This window comes from Engraulis encrasicolus, chromosome 20 (assembly GCF_034702125.1).
Source record: "Engraulis encrasicolus isolate BLACKSEA-1 chromosome 20, IST_EnEncr_1.0, whole genome shotgun sequence".
Taxonomy (NCBI): Eukaryota; Metazoa; Chordata; class Actinopteri; order Clupeiformes; family Engraulidae; genus Engraulis; species Engraulis encrasicolus.
In genome coordinates, this window is record NC_085876.1 from 48416147 (window position 1) to 48428646 (window position 12500).

Genomic DNA, 12500 nt, shown 5'->3' on the forward strand with positions numbered 1-12500 from the left:
CCTGTCTGTCTGCCTGCCTGTCCCCTCTGTCTGTCTGCCTGCCTGCCTGTCTGCCTACCTGCCNGTCTGTCTGGCTGGCTGGCTGGCTGGCTGTCTGTCTGCCTGCCTGTCTGACTCCCTGTCTGTCTGCCTGCCTGTCTGTCTGTCTGTCTGCCTGTCTGTCTGCCTGTCTGTCTGTCTGTCTGTCTGTCTGCCTGTCTGCCTGCCTGCCTGTCTGTGTGTCTGCCTGTCTGCCTGTCTGCCTGTCTGCCTGTCTGTCTGTCTGTCTGTCTGTCTGTCTGTCTGTCTGTCTGTCTGTCTGTCTGTCTGTCTGTCTGTCTGTTCATACACACTAAATCTACAACATTAACACTGTACTAAGTCTCAGTGCAACTGCAACATATCATTTACTACTACAACTCCACTCTACTGCCATACAGGGCACACACACACATAGTCACACTCACGCACGCACACACACGCACGCACACACACTAGTGGTGTCAACAATGATCGATTCGGCGATCCGAATCGATCCGGGGCATGGACGATCCAGGATCGATGCGGCAAGTTCCAGGATCGATGCAGCAATTTTTTTAAGTTTCAATTACTTCTGTGGATATTTCGAGAGCAAATGAATGTTAAATTAAATAAAAGTACTTCAAAGCATTGCAAGACTGATACAGACTGATCCAGACTGATCCAGAAAACAGCCAATAAATTGTTGCTCAGTATCTGACTACTTGTATTGCCTCATCATGACTGATGAAACATTTGTTTTGCTTTCAGTAGAAATGTAATGCATTGCAATGCATTGTAGAATTGAATCGGATCGGATCGGATCGAATCGAATCGAATCGGATCGGATCGGATCGCTACCTCCCGAATCGTGAGGGCAGTGCCAATCCACAGAACTAACACACACACTGCGAGTTCCCCCTTGTCCTTCCTTACCCAGGTTGTAGAGCACACAGGCCTGCTCATAGCGGATGTCATTATGGCTCACCGCTTTACCAGAGAAGGAATCCGTCCTAAAAGAGAGAGAAGAGAGAGAGAGAGAGAGAGAGAGAGAGAGAGGTCAGAGAGAGAGAGAGAGAGAGAGAGAGAGAGAGGGAGGGAGGGAGGGAGGGAGGGAGAGAGAGAGAGAGAGAGAGAGAGAGAGAGAGAGAGAGAGGTCAGAGGGAGAAATGATGAGTGCAGAAAAGATGGAACAGGAGAAGAGAATGCGTTAGGGAGAAAAGAAGAGAAACCACAGATTAAAAAGGAGGAAGAATTTTGATGTGTGTGTGTGTGTGTGTGTGTGTGAGCGAGCGAGCGAGTGAGAGAGAGAGAGAGAGAGAGAGAGAGAGAGAGAGAGAGAGAGAGAGAGAGAGAGAGAGAGAGAGAGCGAGAGAGCGAGAGAGAGAGAGAAATAGAGAGGGGTCACCTCGTTGTGTGACCCGTGTGTGTGTGTGTGTGTGTGCATGTGTGTGTGTGTGTGCGTGCGTGTGTGTGCGCGCGCGCGCGCGTGTGTGTGTGTGCGTGTGTGCGCGCGCGCGCGCGCGTGTGTGTGTGTGTGCATGCGCGCGNGTGTGTGTGTGAGCTTGCGCGTGTGTGTGTGTGCATGTGTGTGTGTGCATGTGTGTGTGTGTGCGTGCGTGCATGGTGTGTGTGTTGTGTGTGTGCATGTGTGTGTGTGTGTGCATGCGCGCGCGTGTGTGTGTGTGCATGTGTGTGTGTGCATGTGTGTGTGTGCATGTGCGTGCGTGTGTGTGTGTGTGTGTGTGTGTGCGTGTGTGTGTGCGTGTGTGTGTGTGTGTGTGCGTGTGTGTGTGCGTGTGTGTGTGTACGTGTGTGTGTGTGTGTACGTGTGTGTGTGTGTGTGTGTGTGTGTGTGTGTGTGTGTCTTCCTCACCAGGTGACGGGGACGGCCGCCTGTTGTCCCTTCGCCATGGGAACGCGGCTCTGCAGGAAGTGGAGCTGTCCAAGGTACCGACGCAACACACTGCACCCCTCGAAATCACGCGCTACACTCCCAACACTCTACACACACACACACACACACACACACACACACACACACACACAGTCAGTAGTGTCCAAGGTACCGACGCAGAACACTGCAGCCCTCGAAATCACGCGCTACACTCCCAACACTCTACACACACACACACACACACACACACACACACACACACACACACACACACAGTCAGTAGTGTCCAAGGTACCGACGCAACACACTGCAGCCCTCGAAATCACGCGCTACACTCCCAACACTCTACACACACACACACACACACACACACACACACAGTCAGTAGTGTCCAAGGTACCGACGCAGAACACTGCAGCCCTCGAAATCACGCGCTACACTCCCAACACTCTACACACACACACACACACACACACACACACACACACACACACACACACACACACACACACACACACACACACACACACACAGTCAGTAGTGTCCAAGGTACCGACGCAGAACACTGCACCCCTCGAAATCACGAGCTACACTCCCAACACTCTACACACACACACACACACACACACACACACACACACACACACACACACACACACACACACACACACACACACACACACACACACACACACACACACACACACACACACACGCACACACACACACACACACAAACACAAACACAAACACAAACACACACTTTGGTGAGTGAGCCGTGCAGCTCCATCAGCTAAAGGGCTGATTATGGAATGTTATAAATAACCACTACAGCCACCTGCTGGAAGAGATACACACTACACACAGCTAGCCAAGAGATACACACTACACACAGCTAGTCAAGACAAGACATACACACTACACACAGCTAGTCAAGACAAGAGATACACTACACACAGCTAGCCAAGACAAGAGACACACTACACACAGCTAGTCAAGACAAGACATACACATTACACACAGAGATAGTCAAGACAAGAGATACACACTACACACAGATAGTCAACAGATACACACTACACACAGCTAGCTAAGACAAGAGATGCACACTACACACAGCTAGTCAAGACATGAGATACACACTACACACAGCTAGTCAAGAGAAGCCAATTGGAGCCAATTTGGATTGGATTGGAGCCAAATTTTGGTCCCCTAGGTAGGGGAAATTCTTTCTCTGCATTTATCCCATTTAGACTAGTGAATCACATTGAAGTACAGACACTAGTCCGTAGCAGTGGGCTGCCTGCTGAGCGGCGCCCGGGGAGCAATGTGGGGGTTAGGTGCCTTGCTCAAGGGCACTTCAGCCGTGGTTCGGTCGGGCACTGAACCGGGAACCCTTGGGTTGCCAACCCAGTGCTCTAACCACTGAGCCACGACTGCCCCAGCACTACACACAGCTAGTCAAGACAAGAGATACACACTACACACAGCTAGTCAAGAGAAGACATACACACTACACACAGCTAGTCAAGGCAAGAGATACACACTACACAGAGATAGCCAAGACAAGAGATACACACTACACACAGCTAGCTAAGAGATGCACACTACACACAGCTAGTCAACAGATACACACTACACACAGCTGGTCAAGACAAGAGATACACACTACACACAGCTAGTCAAGACATACACACCACACACAGTTAGCCAAGACAAGAGATACACACTACACACAGCTAGTCAAGACAAGAGATACACACTACACACAGCTAGTCAAGACAAGAGATACACACTACACACAGCTAGTCAACTCAAGACATACACACTACACACAGCTAGTCAACTCAAGACACACACTACACACAGCTAGTCAAGAGATACACACTACACACAGCTAGTCAAGACAAGAGATACACACTACACACAGCTAGTCAAGACAAGAGATACACACTACACACAGCTAGTCAAGAGATACACACTACACACAGCTAGTCAAGAGATACACACTACACACAGCTAGTCAAGAGATACACACTACACACAGCTAGTCAAGACAAGAGATACACTACACACAGCTAGTCAAGACAAGAGATACACACTACACACAGCTAGTCAAGACAAGAGATACACACTACACACAGCTAGTCAAGACAAGAGATACACACTACACACAGCTAGTCAAGACATACACACTACACACAGCTAGTCAAGACAAGAGATACACACTACACACAGCTGGTCAATACAAGAGATACACACTACACACAGCTAGTCAAGAGAAGAGATACACACTACACAGAGATAGTCAAGACATACACACTACACACAGCTAGTCAAGAGATACACACTACACACAGCTAGTCAAGACAAGACATACACACTACACACAGCTAGTCAAGACAAGACATACACACTACACACAGCTAGTCAAGACAAGAGATACACACTACACACAGCTAGTCAAGACAAGAGATACACACTACACACAACTAGTCAAGACATACACACTACACACAGCTAGTCAAGAGATACACACTACACACAGCTAGTCAACTCAAGACATACACACTGCACAGAGCTAGTCAAGAGAAGAGATACACACTACACACAGCTAGTCAACTCAAGACATACACACTGCACAGAGCTAGCCAAGACAACAGATACACACTACACAGAGATAGTCAAGAGATACACACTACTCAGCGTTCCTCAGCGCTAGTCAAGATTGTACCACTCACCTGTCTGAGCTGGTCCAGTCTTTTCAAGGGCTCGCTGTAGTCCTCAGGACTCTCACTGTAGTTGCTGCGAATGAACTACAGTGTACACACAACAAAAACACATTTAATGCACAGACACTCAGCAACGTACATTACACAATGAAATTACATTCCTCTTAGCTGACATCTTTAAAGTGAGAGGTAAGGGTGGGATTCGACACACATTTCATACACAGACACTCAGAAAAATGCATTACAAAATACACACCAAACTCGATTATATTCAAATGACTCACCAAAGTACTGATTTAAAAGCTGGGGAGTGCTAAAGGCCTAAACTGCACTACAATAGTCCAGAGAGTTGTATGAAGTAGAAGTAGTCTTACAGGTTGTTTGATATTACATGACTTTGTAATATCATACTACTAATGCTGTTATTACACCTGGCCGTACATCTCATTTAGCACAGCATTCAACTCGGGTGGCAATTTCCGACTGGCTAGCATTTCTCTATGAATGACACAGTGCGTGGGTTCGCAGTCAGGTGCAACCTCTCTGAGCCGCGCAGTGAAACCAGACAGCCGTCCGGCCATCGCTGCTGCCTCATCAGCGTAAACTGTTCTTCTTCTTACTTTATGCAATTCTGTAATAGACAGTTATCTCTAACCTGCACTACACTAAACTAAGGCCCGGGGGCCGGATGCGGCCAGCCGGGCCCCTTTAACCGGCCCTTCACCTCTCTGTATCTCACCATTTGAACTGGCCCAAAGAAGCAATCCTCACAGAAAAAAAGATAAAACATATATTTTTAAATATTTTATTTTGTTTATCAACAGGCCAGTTTAATTTTCACTAACTTAGTGTGAATCACCAGAAGTTTCTTGTCTTGATAGTTTCTCATCTCACTGTAATATAAACAGGCCTACCATTTCTATTGTATCACTTCACTCCTAAACTGTAAATCACCATATTTTTCTAACCTTTCCTTGCTAATTTTTTTTACATGGTTTTGGAAATTAAAAGGAATACCTGTGGTATTTCGAATGGAAAAACGTGTGAAGTACTCGCTTCTTTTGCAAATCACTTATAATTATGAGCTATTTTGTGATAGAAATTATGAATGAAGGAAGCGAAGGACAGCACTCTTCTGATTTTTCTCTGTTTATTCGCCTACGAACATTTCGGGTAGAGCCCTTCTTCAGCGTGTAATGGCGATTGTCGTGCTAGAAATTATGGCTATAACAGGCATTACACTAGACAGTTATCCCTCTCAGAGATCATACATGCTGTCATTCTTTGCCACATGTATGTCTGTCAAAATGGGCGTGAGTGTAACACACACACACACACGCACACACACACACACACACACGCACACACACACACACACACAGTCATATATTCAAATACTGTCAGCTTCACCAGGCCCAGTACCCTATATATGTCTACTTTCCCAAAGTCTCGTACATGGGAATGGAAATGTGTGGGATCAAGTGTTTCATAGTGTGTGTGTGTATGTGTGTGTGTGTGTGTGTGTGTGTGTGTGTGTGTGTGTGTGTGTGTGTGTGTGTGTGTGTGTGTGTGTACTAGCTGATAACCTACTTCTACATTTGCCTGTCAAATGCTGAAAATGGTGTGTGTGGGTGTCAGGGAACACAGGGATGGGATGACAAGAAGGCTGTCGTGTGTCAGGGCGCAGTTTGTTATAAATGGGCCGACCTTGGCATTCATACCTACAACTTTCCCAGACCCAGAAAGACTGTCATTGCCACGAAAAGGCTAAAATGTCTTTTTGACGTAGTTAAACGTTGCCAGGTCGCGACTGGTCCTAAACTGCCTTCTGTCAACAGTTAACTACAAGGCTAAACTTGGGCTAATGTGTATTGCATTGAGCAGCTTAAAACAGCTTGACAAGACAAATCATGTTGTCACCTTTATGAATTGGTGGCTGTAAGATTGCCAGAAGCATACTTGTGTGTCTGACCGGTAGTGCAAGATTTTCCCCCAACTGCGATTCTTGATCTAGAACCACAACTACACTTGCGAAGTCACTGTGGTAGGACAAATGCTTGACAGCGCAGGAATGATGTGAAACGTTTTTACAACTCAAAGCAGACTTACCGCCTTCGGGCAAATGACCTACTGTGCTATGTTTTACACCTGTCAATGAGCCACTGGTTGCGCTGTCAAAACGAATCGCTTCGTTTGACAGTTAGCAATCCTCGGGGCAACGAGCTAACTAGCTATCTGCCTGGTATCAACGGACTTGATAAAGATAAGTTGCCAAGTGTTTGAACAAATTCCTTCCATTACTAAACTAGGTCCCTTTGTTCAATTTACACATGTCGCTGCGCCAAAAATGTAAAAATCGAGCCAAGCGATGCAAACTGGTGGTAAGAAAAGTCTAACAGATCGGGGCTACTTGCTAGGACTTTTTAAAAGACGTTGGTGGGGTTCGACGTCTCACCTCTCGCACAGAATGGCTGATGTTGAAGTCCCCGGCTTTCTTCAGATCGAGACTTATCATCGGCATTTTAGGAACAGCCTCCATGTTGACCTAGCTGTACAAAACCTCACCCTCGGCTACGGAGAGGAGTTGTCTAAATGGGTCATACGATGTTCAGAGAAAAGCTATTTACCTTTGAGTTTGTGTATTGTTTTTGTCTAGACTCACTTCCTGTACAAGCCCAGCGCACACGCACCGACCCTCCCATCTGTGCATACGCAGTGGCGTCATCACGTTGGCATTGAATCCTGGGAAATGTATTTTTGTGCTACACGAGAAAAAGTTATTTCTATGCTTTTTTTAATTCCCCCGCAACATTATTCAGAAAACACGCAGAGTAGTCTGTGATTCTTCATTTCCTCCGACAAGTCCATTGATTTAAACGTTCCTAAAATAAGCTAACTACCGTATATTTAGAATATTGTAGGCTCCAGCCCTACTTTAGGCCTATAGTCAACACTGGGCATAAACATGGATGAGTAAACTGCTGCTTGGAAAATTACACATAGCCTATCGTTTTGGTCGAAATAGGCTAATAATAATAGGCTGGGCTACTTGCCATCTGGAATGGAAAATCATAGGCTATATTTTTCCTATTCAGATTCAGATTTTTTTTAATTCGAAAGTTTAATGAACGTTTTAATTCATTTTAATTAGGTTTTTTTGTTATATTACACATTTTCGTTAGTACTTTTTGTACCTTGGGAAGTTTGCTATTTTGTGCCAACAGGTTAACATGTAAGCCAGGGCCTATATTATTACCTCAAAATAGAAATACGTAGCTGCTATTATGGCGTCACGTTCTGTTACCGGGTACGAGTACAAAAAGCCAGACAGTCAACATTTCAGCTTCATTATAGAGAAGCACGACGACCGAGCGATATATTGACCGAGAGATAATTTACCGAGTGAGATAGTGAAAGTGTCCCGTAATGGACAGCATACCCCCCGACCTTCTGGGCTCCCTGGCCCCGGTGGTCCAGCAGCAACTCCCGCGGGTCTTCACGGAGATGGAGGAGGAAGACCTGGAGGTGGAAGCGGCCTGGAAGCGCACCGCAGAGACTTTCAACGGGGAGATCAGGTGCCTGTGCATGCGTGTATAAGCGAATAATAGATTTGAATTGAATGTAACAACATTGTTGGCCTACTAGGCCCCTATATATTACAGGCTATACTGTATAGTACCAGGGCCACTGACAGCTTTGGCTGGGCCCAGGACAAAGTAATCTGAAAGGGCCCCCCAATCAATACAATGTAATGAAGACCCAATTCTGGGCCCCCACTGTCCTTGGGCCCGGGACAGCTGCCCCCCCCCCCCCCCCCCCCCACCCCCCCTCCCCCCCCCCCCCCCCCCCCCCCCCCCCCCCCCCCCCTGTCAGCTTCCCTGTATAGTACATAGGCAAGTACATAGGTATATAGAGTACAGTATACAGTAAAAGCAGAGAGAGTAGAGAGAGAAAGGTTCCATTGGACCATTGTTTCCTGGTTCTATATTGCAAGGGGGGGGGGGGGGATCCCCCTTTAGGCAGACCTAGGCAGACCTAAGGACTGTTCTATTCAATGCTAGCAGTATTATGACACGCCCCTTTAGGCAAACCGGAACCTGGTCATGTTAGGTGCCCATAGCAACCTATTACATTGGCATATCTCTATATACTTAAATAATCTCTGGTATAGGCTAGTGTAGGCCTAGTATACAGTACAGTAGACCAGAGTGTGTATGTGTGTGTCTGTTGCAGTGCCCTGACAGCCTCCAATGAGGCGGACGAGGCAGGGTGGCAGGTGGAGAGTACAGTATAGATCAGAGTGTGTATGTGTGTGAGTACAGTATAGATAAGAGTGTGTATGTGTGTGAGTACAGTATAGATAAGAGTGTGTGTGTGTGTCGGTCGCAGTGCCCTGACAGCCTCCAATGAGGCGGACGAGGCAGGGTGGCAGGTGGAGAGGGCCTCGCTGCTGGCCGCTGTGGAGGCCGCCCAGGAGGAGGAGCGCCGGAGGCTCCAGGTCTCCCTCCTCCAGATGGCGCAGCAGGCCCAGGAGGTCCTCCACCAGGCCACCCTGCTTCGCATGGCCCGCACCCAGCCAGAGAGCTCCTCAGCCCAGGCAGAGCACTCGGGAAGAAGCCCCACCATGATGGGCCCCCGTGCGGAGCAGCTGGTGCTGGAGAGAGTCAGGGCCTGGAGCTGCCCCCTGGTGGTGGACGCCAGCAGCACCGCCCACAAGCAGCAGCTCATGGCAGAGCTGAAGGAGCAGGCGGCCAGGTGGATGGAGGTAAGGAAATACAGTAGGGCATTAGGTTGGAGCCCCTGTAGCATTAGGTTGGAGCCCCTGTAGGCACAGTAGTAGCATTAGGTTGGAGCCCCTGTAGGAAATACAGAAGTGCATTAGGTTGGAGCCCCTGTAGCATTAGGTTGGAGACCCTGTAGGAAATACAGAAGTGCATTAGGTTGGAGCCCCTGAAATACAGTAGTGGCACATGATATTAGGCCCTCTTTTTTCCTGGTAGCTTACAGGGGGGGCCTGAAGTACTCGCGTTACGCCAGTGTTGTATCTTCTCCAGTCTCTCTGGTGTGGTGATAGGGCTTATATTATAGACAGCAACGTGGGAGATACAGGAGCATATGCTTCTATTGAAATTAGAATCAGTTAAAATCAGAAAGCCTTGAACATAGAGGAACGAACAGGCACTCATATGTGTGTCTGTGTGTGTGTGTGTGTGTGTGTGTGTGTGTGTGTGCTCTCCTCAGGCTCCTGTGGCAGCAGGGGATAGCAACACCCCAGCAGGGGATAGCAGCACCCCAGTAGGAGACGGCAGCACCCCCGTGGTGTTCATGACGTGGGGCCTCAGGGAGCAGTGGAGGAAGGTGCAGGACAACAGGCCCGTCCTCAATGACCACCTGCAGGTACAGAACCAGCTGCACACACACACACACACACACACACACACACACACACGCACACACACAGGTGCACACACACACACACACCAGTGCACACGTGCATGCACACACACATGCACACACACACACGTGCACACGCACGCACACACACACACACACACACACACACACACCAGTGCACACGTGCACGCACACACACACACACACACACACAGTGCACACACGCACGCACACACACACACACACACACACACACACAGCTGACCTTGCAAAACACTAGAAATGAGTAATTATGGACAAATAATTAACATCTCACATTTAATACCTTCTCCCACTGCTACGTGTACTATACCACTAGTAGTTGTGAGAATACCAACTATACTGACTCTTCTTTTGCTTTTATTCATATTATTTTAGGCTTTCCTGCACAAAGAGCGCATTGAACAGCAATTAAAGCAGCATGTCCAGAAGGAGAGGGAGCTGGATGCTGAATTTGAGAAGAGGAGGCGCAGCCTGGAGGAGAAGTACCTGAAGAAAGAGGAGAAGCAGCGAGCTGCTGCAGAGGAGAAGAAGGGGAGACTGGAACAGCAGCTGAGGAAGGAGGCGGAGAAGAGGACGAGGGCAGCCGCCAAGAAGCAGAAGAAGAGAGAGGAGAAGGAGAAAAAAGAGGAGGAGAAGAGAGAGGAGAAGGAGAAAAAAGAGGAGGAGAAGAGGACGAGGGCAGCCTGCAAGGCGCAGAAGAAGAGAGAGGAGGAGGAGAGGAAAGAGGAGGAGAAAGCTGCCAGGCAGAGAGCCAAAGAGGAGAAGAGGGAGGCTGAGAGGCAGAACAGGAGAGAGAGGTGTGAGAGAGGAGGAAGTTCCAGCTGTGGCCTCCTATCATGCTTCAGGAGGTCGGCAACAGCTGACTAAACTCTCCCTCTCCCTGTGTGCCTGTCCCCTCTCCTCCTGTCCTCCCCCTTCTGTCCCTGTCTGTCCCCTGTCCTCCCTCCTCCTGTCCCCATTCCTCCCTCTCGGTCCCCTGTCCTCCCTCCTCCTATCCCCCGTGTCCTCTTTCCTCTCTCCTTCTATCCCCCATGTCTCTGTCCTCCCCCTCCTGTCCCCATTCCTCTGTCCTCCCGCTCCTATCCCCGTGTCCCCATTCCTCTCTGTCCCCATTCCTCCTCCTCTCCCCCATTCCTCTGTCCTCCCCCTTCTGTCCCTATGGGCCTATCCTACCTCCTCCTGTCCTCCCTCCTCCCTCTTGTCCTCTCCCTGTTCTTCTCTCTCTCCCTCTTGTCTTTCTGTCCCCCCTCTGACTCCATCTGGCCGTGTTGTTTCTAGTGTTGCACTGATAGCATTTTTTGTCCCCGATACTGACATCTGATCTGATACCTGGTTGTGTTGTACAGCCTCAGCCTCAGCCGATACTGATACCGATATATAAAGAGCTGCATACTACTTTGGTGTAGCGGTCAGAGCCCCAGTTTACTACCCCAGAAGGTCCGGGTTCGAGTCCCGGCTGGGCAACTCTACTCCCCTTCGCTTCAAATGGTGTCAGAAGTGGGATGGCTACTGTGAGGCCATCGGAAGCGTACCCAACGTGTGTGAGCCGTAATTCCATGTGAGGGACCCCCCAGGATTGGTGACCCCGGTGCGAGGGACCCCAGATATGGGTGAAGCATTGATGATGGGGGCACACTGGATGGGAGAAGCATGATGGGCAGTTGCGCGAGGGACACCATGAGCGTGTGAAGCGCAAGGGTGCGCTTTCCGAAGGGGAGTGTGATGTAGTGACCATCACTAGGGTTGTGGGTCTTTGGTGTAGCGGTCAGAGCCCCAGTTTACTACCCCAGAAGGTCTGGGTTCGAGTCCCGGCTGGGCAACTCTACTCCCCTTGGCTTCAAATAGGCTACCTCTGATATAAAATAACTAAATTCAAGGCTGCGTTCAAGTGTCATACAAGCATTTGTAAATGGTATAGTGCCCTATTTGCTGGCACTCGTCGATACCGATTTTACCATTTTAGTGCGGACCGGTACTGGTACTGATACTGGTATGGGTATCAGCAGAGGCGCATCTTGCCACCAGGCAAGGCAGGCAGCCGCTTTAGGGGGCATCCAAGCCCCTAAATAGTGAATAACAGCCCACACTCTACCACAGTAGTGGCGATTTGGGTTCAAATGTTCATTCTTATTTTGCATATTTGCTTGGGGCCCCATCAGATCCTAGAATCGCCTCTGGGTATCAGTGCAACACTTGTTGTTTCCCCTGTCTGTCTGTCTGTCTGTGATTGTCTTCCTATCCCATCCGGATTCATGTCCACAATCATGTCCACCTGTGTCTGGTCTTGTCTTGTACCTGTCCCCTGTCTCCTCTGTCTCCCCTGTGTCCGCGTGTCTGTTTGTGTCTGTCTCCTGCATGTCATTGTGTCTGTCCTCCCCATGTTTTTACCCATCAATAAACCCCCAAATAATCCCCACAACCTTGTAATTTGTTTTCTT

The 12500-nt window shown here is 48.8% G+C and overlaps 2 protein-coding genes across 2 annotated transcripts in view; one reads left to right on the forward strand and one right to left on the reverse strand.

Annotated features, from left to right (window-relative positions):
* ptpn23b (protein tyrosine phosphatase, non-receptor type 23, b) overlaps positions 1-7301 on the reverse strand; it is a 42557-nt gene extending 35256 nt beyond the window's left edge. Inside the window, exons 1-4 of the mRNA XM_063185101.1 lie at positions 7082-7301; positions 4636-4710; positions 1874-2001; positions 934-1010 (exon numbers count right to left, since the gene is read on the reverse strand). Of these exons, the coding sequence (XP_063041171.1) occupies positions 934-1010; positions 1874-2001; positions 4636-4710; positions 7082-7165 (364 nt within the window). The 5' untranslated portion in view covers positions 7166-7301. The remainder of the gene's footprint in view (positions 1-933; positions 1011-1873; positions 2002-4635; positions 4711-7081) is intronic.
* Positions 7302-7993: 692 nt separating this feature from the next.
* Positions 7994-11430, forward strand: LOC134436075 (GRB10-interacting GYF protein 2-like). The gene is made up of 5 exons (XM_063185102.1): positions 7994-8201; positions 9016-9391; positions 9868-10023; positions 10438-10805; positions 11409-11430. Exons 1-5 carry the CDS (start codon positions 8053-8055, stop codon positions 11428-11430), a joined length of 1071 nt encoding a protein of 356 aa, XP_063041172.1. The 5' UTR covers positions 7994-8052.
* Positions 11431-12500: the final 1070 nt, after the last annotated feature.

Coding starts and splice junctions, on each gene's coding strand:
- LOC134436075 (XM_063185102.1), top strand. CDS start 8,053: ATGGACAGCATACCCCCCGACCTTCTGGGCTCCCTGGCCCCGGTGGTC. Junction 9,392..9,867: donor AGGCGGCCAGGTGGATGGAG/GTAAGGAAATAC, acceptor TGCTCTCCTCAG/GCTCCTGTGGCAGCAGGGGA. Junction 10,024..10,437: donor TCCTCAATGACCACCTGCAG/GTACAGAACCAG, acceptor ATATTATTTTAG/GCTTTCCTGCACAAAGAGCG.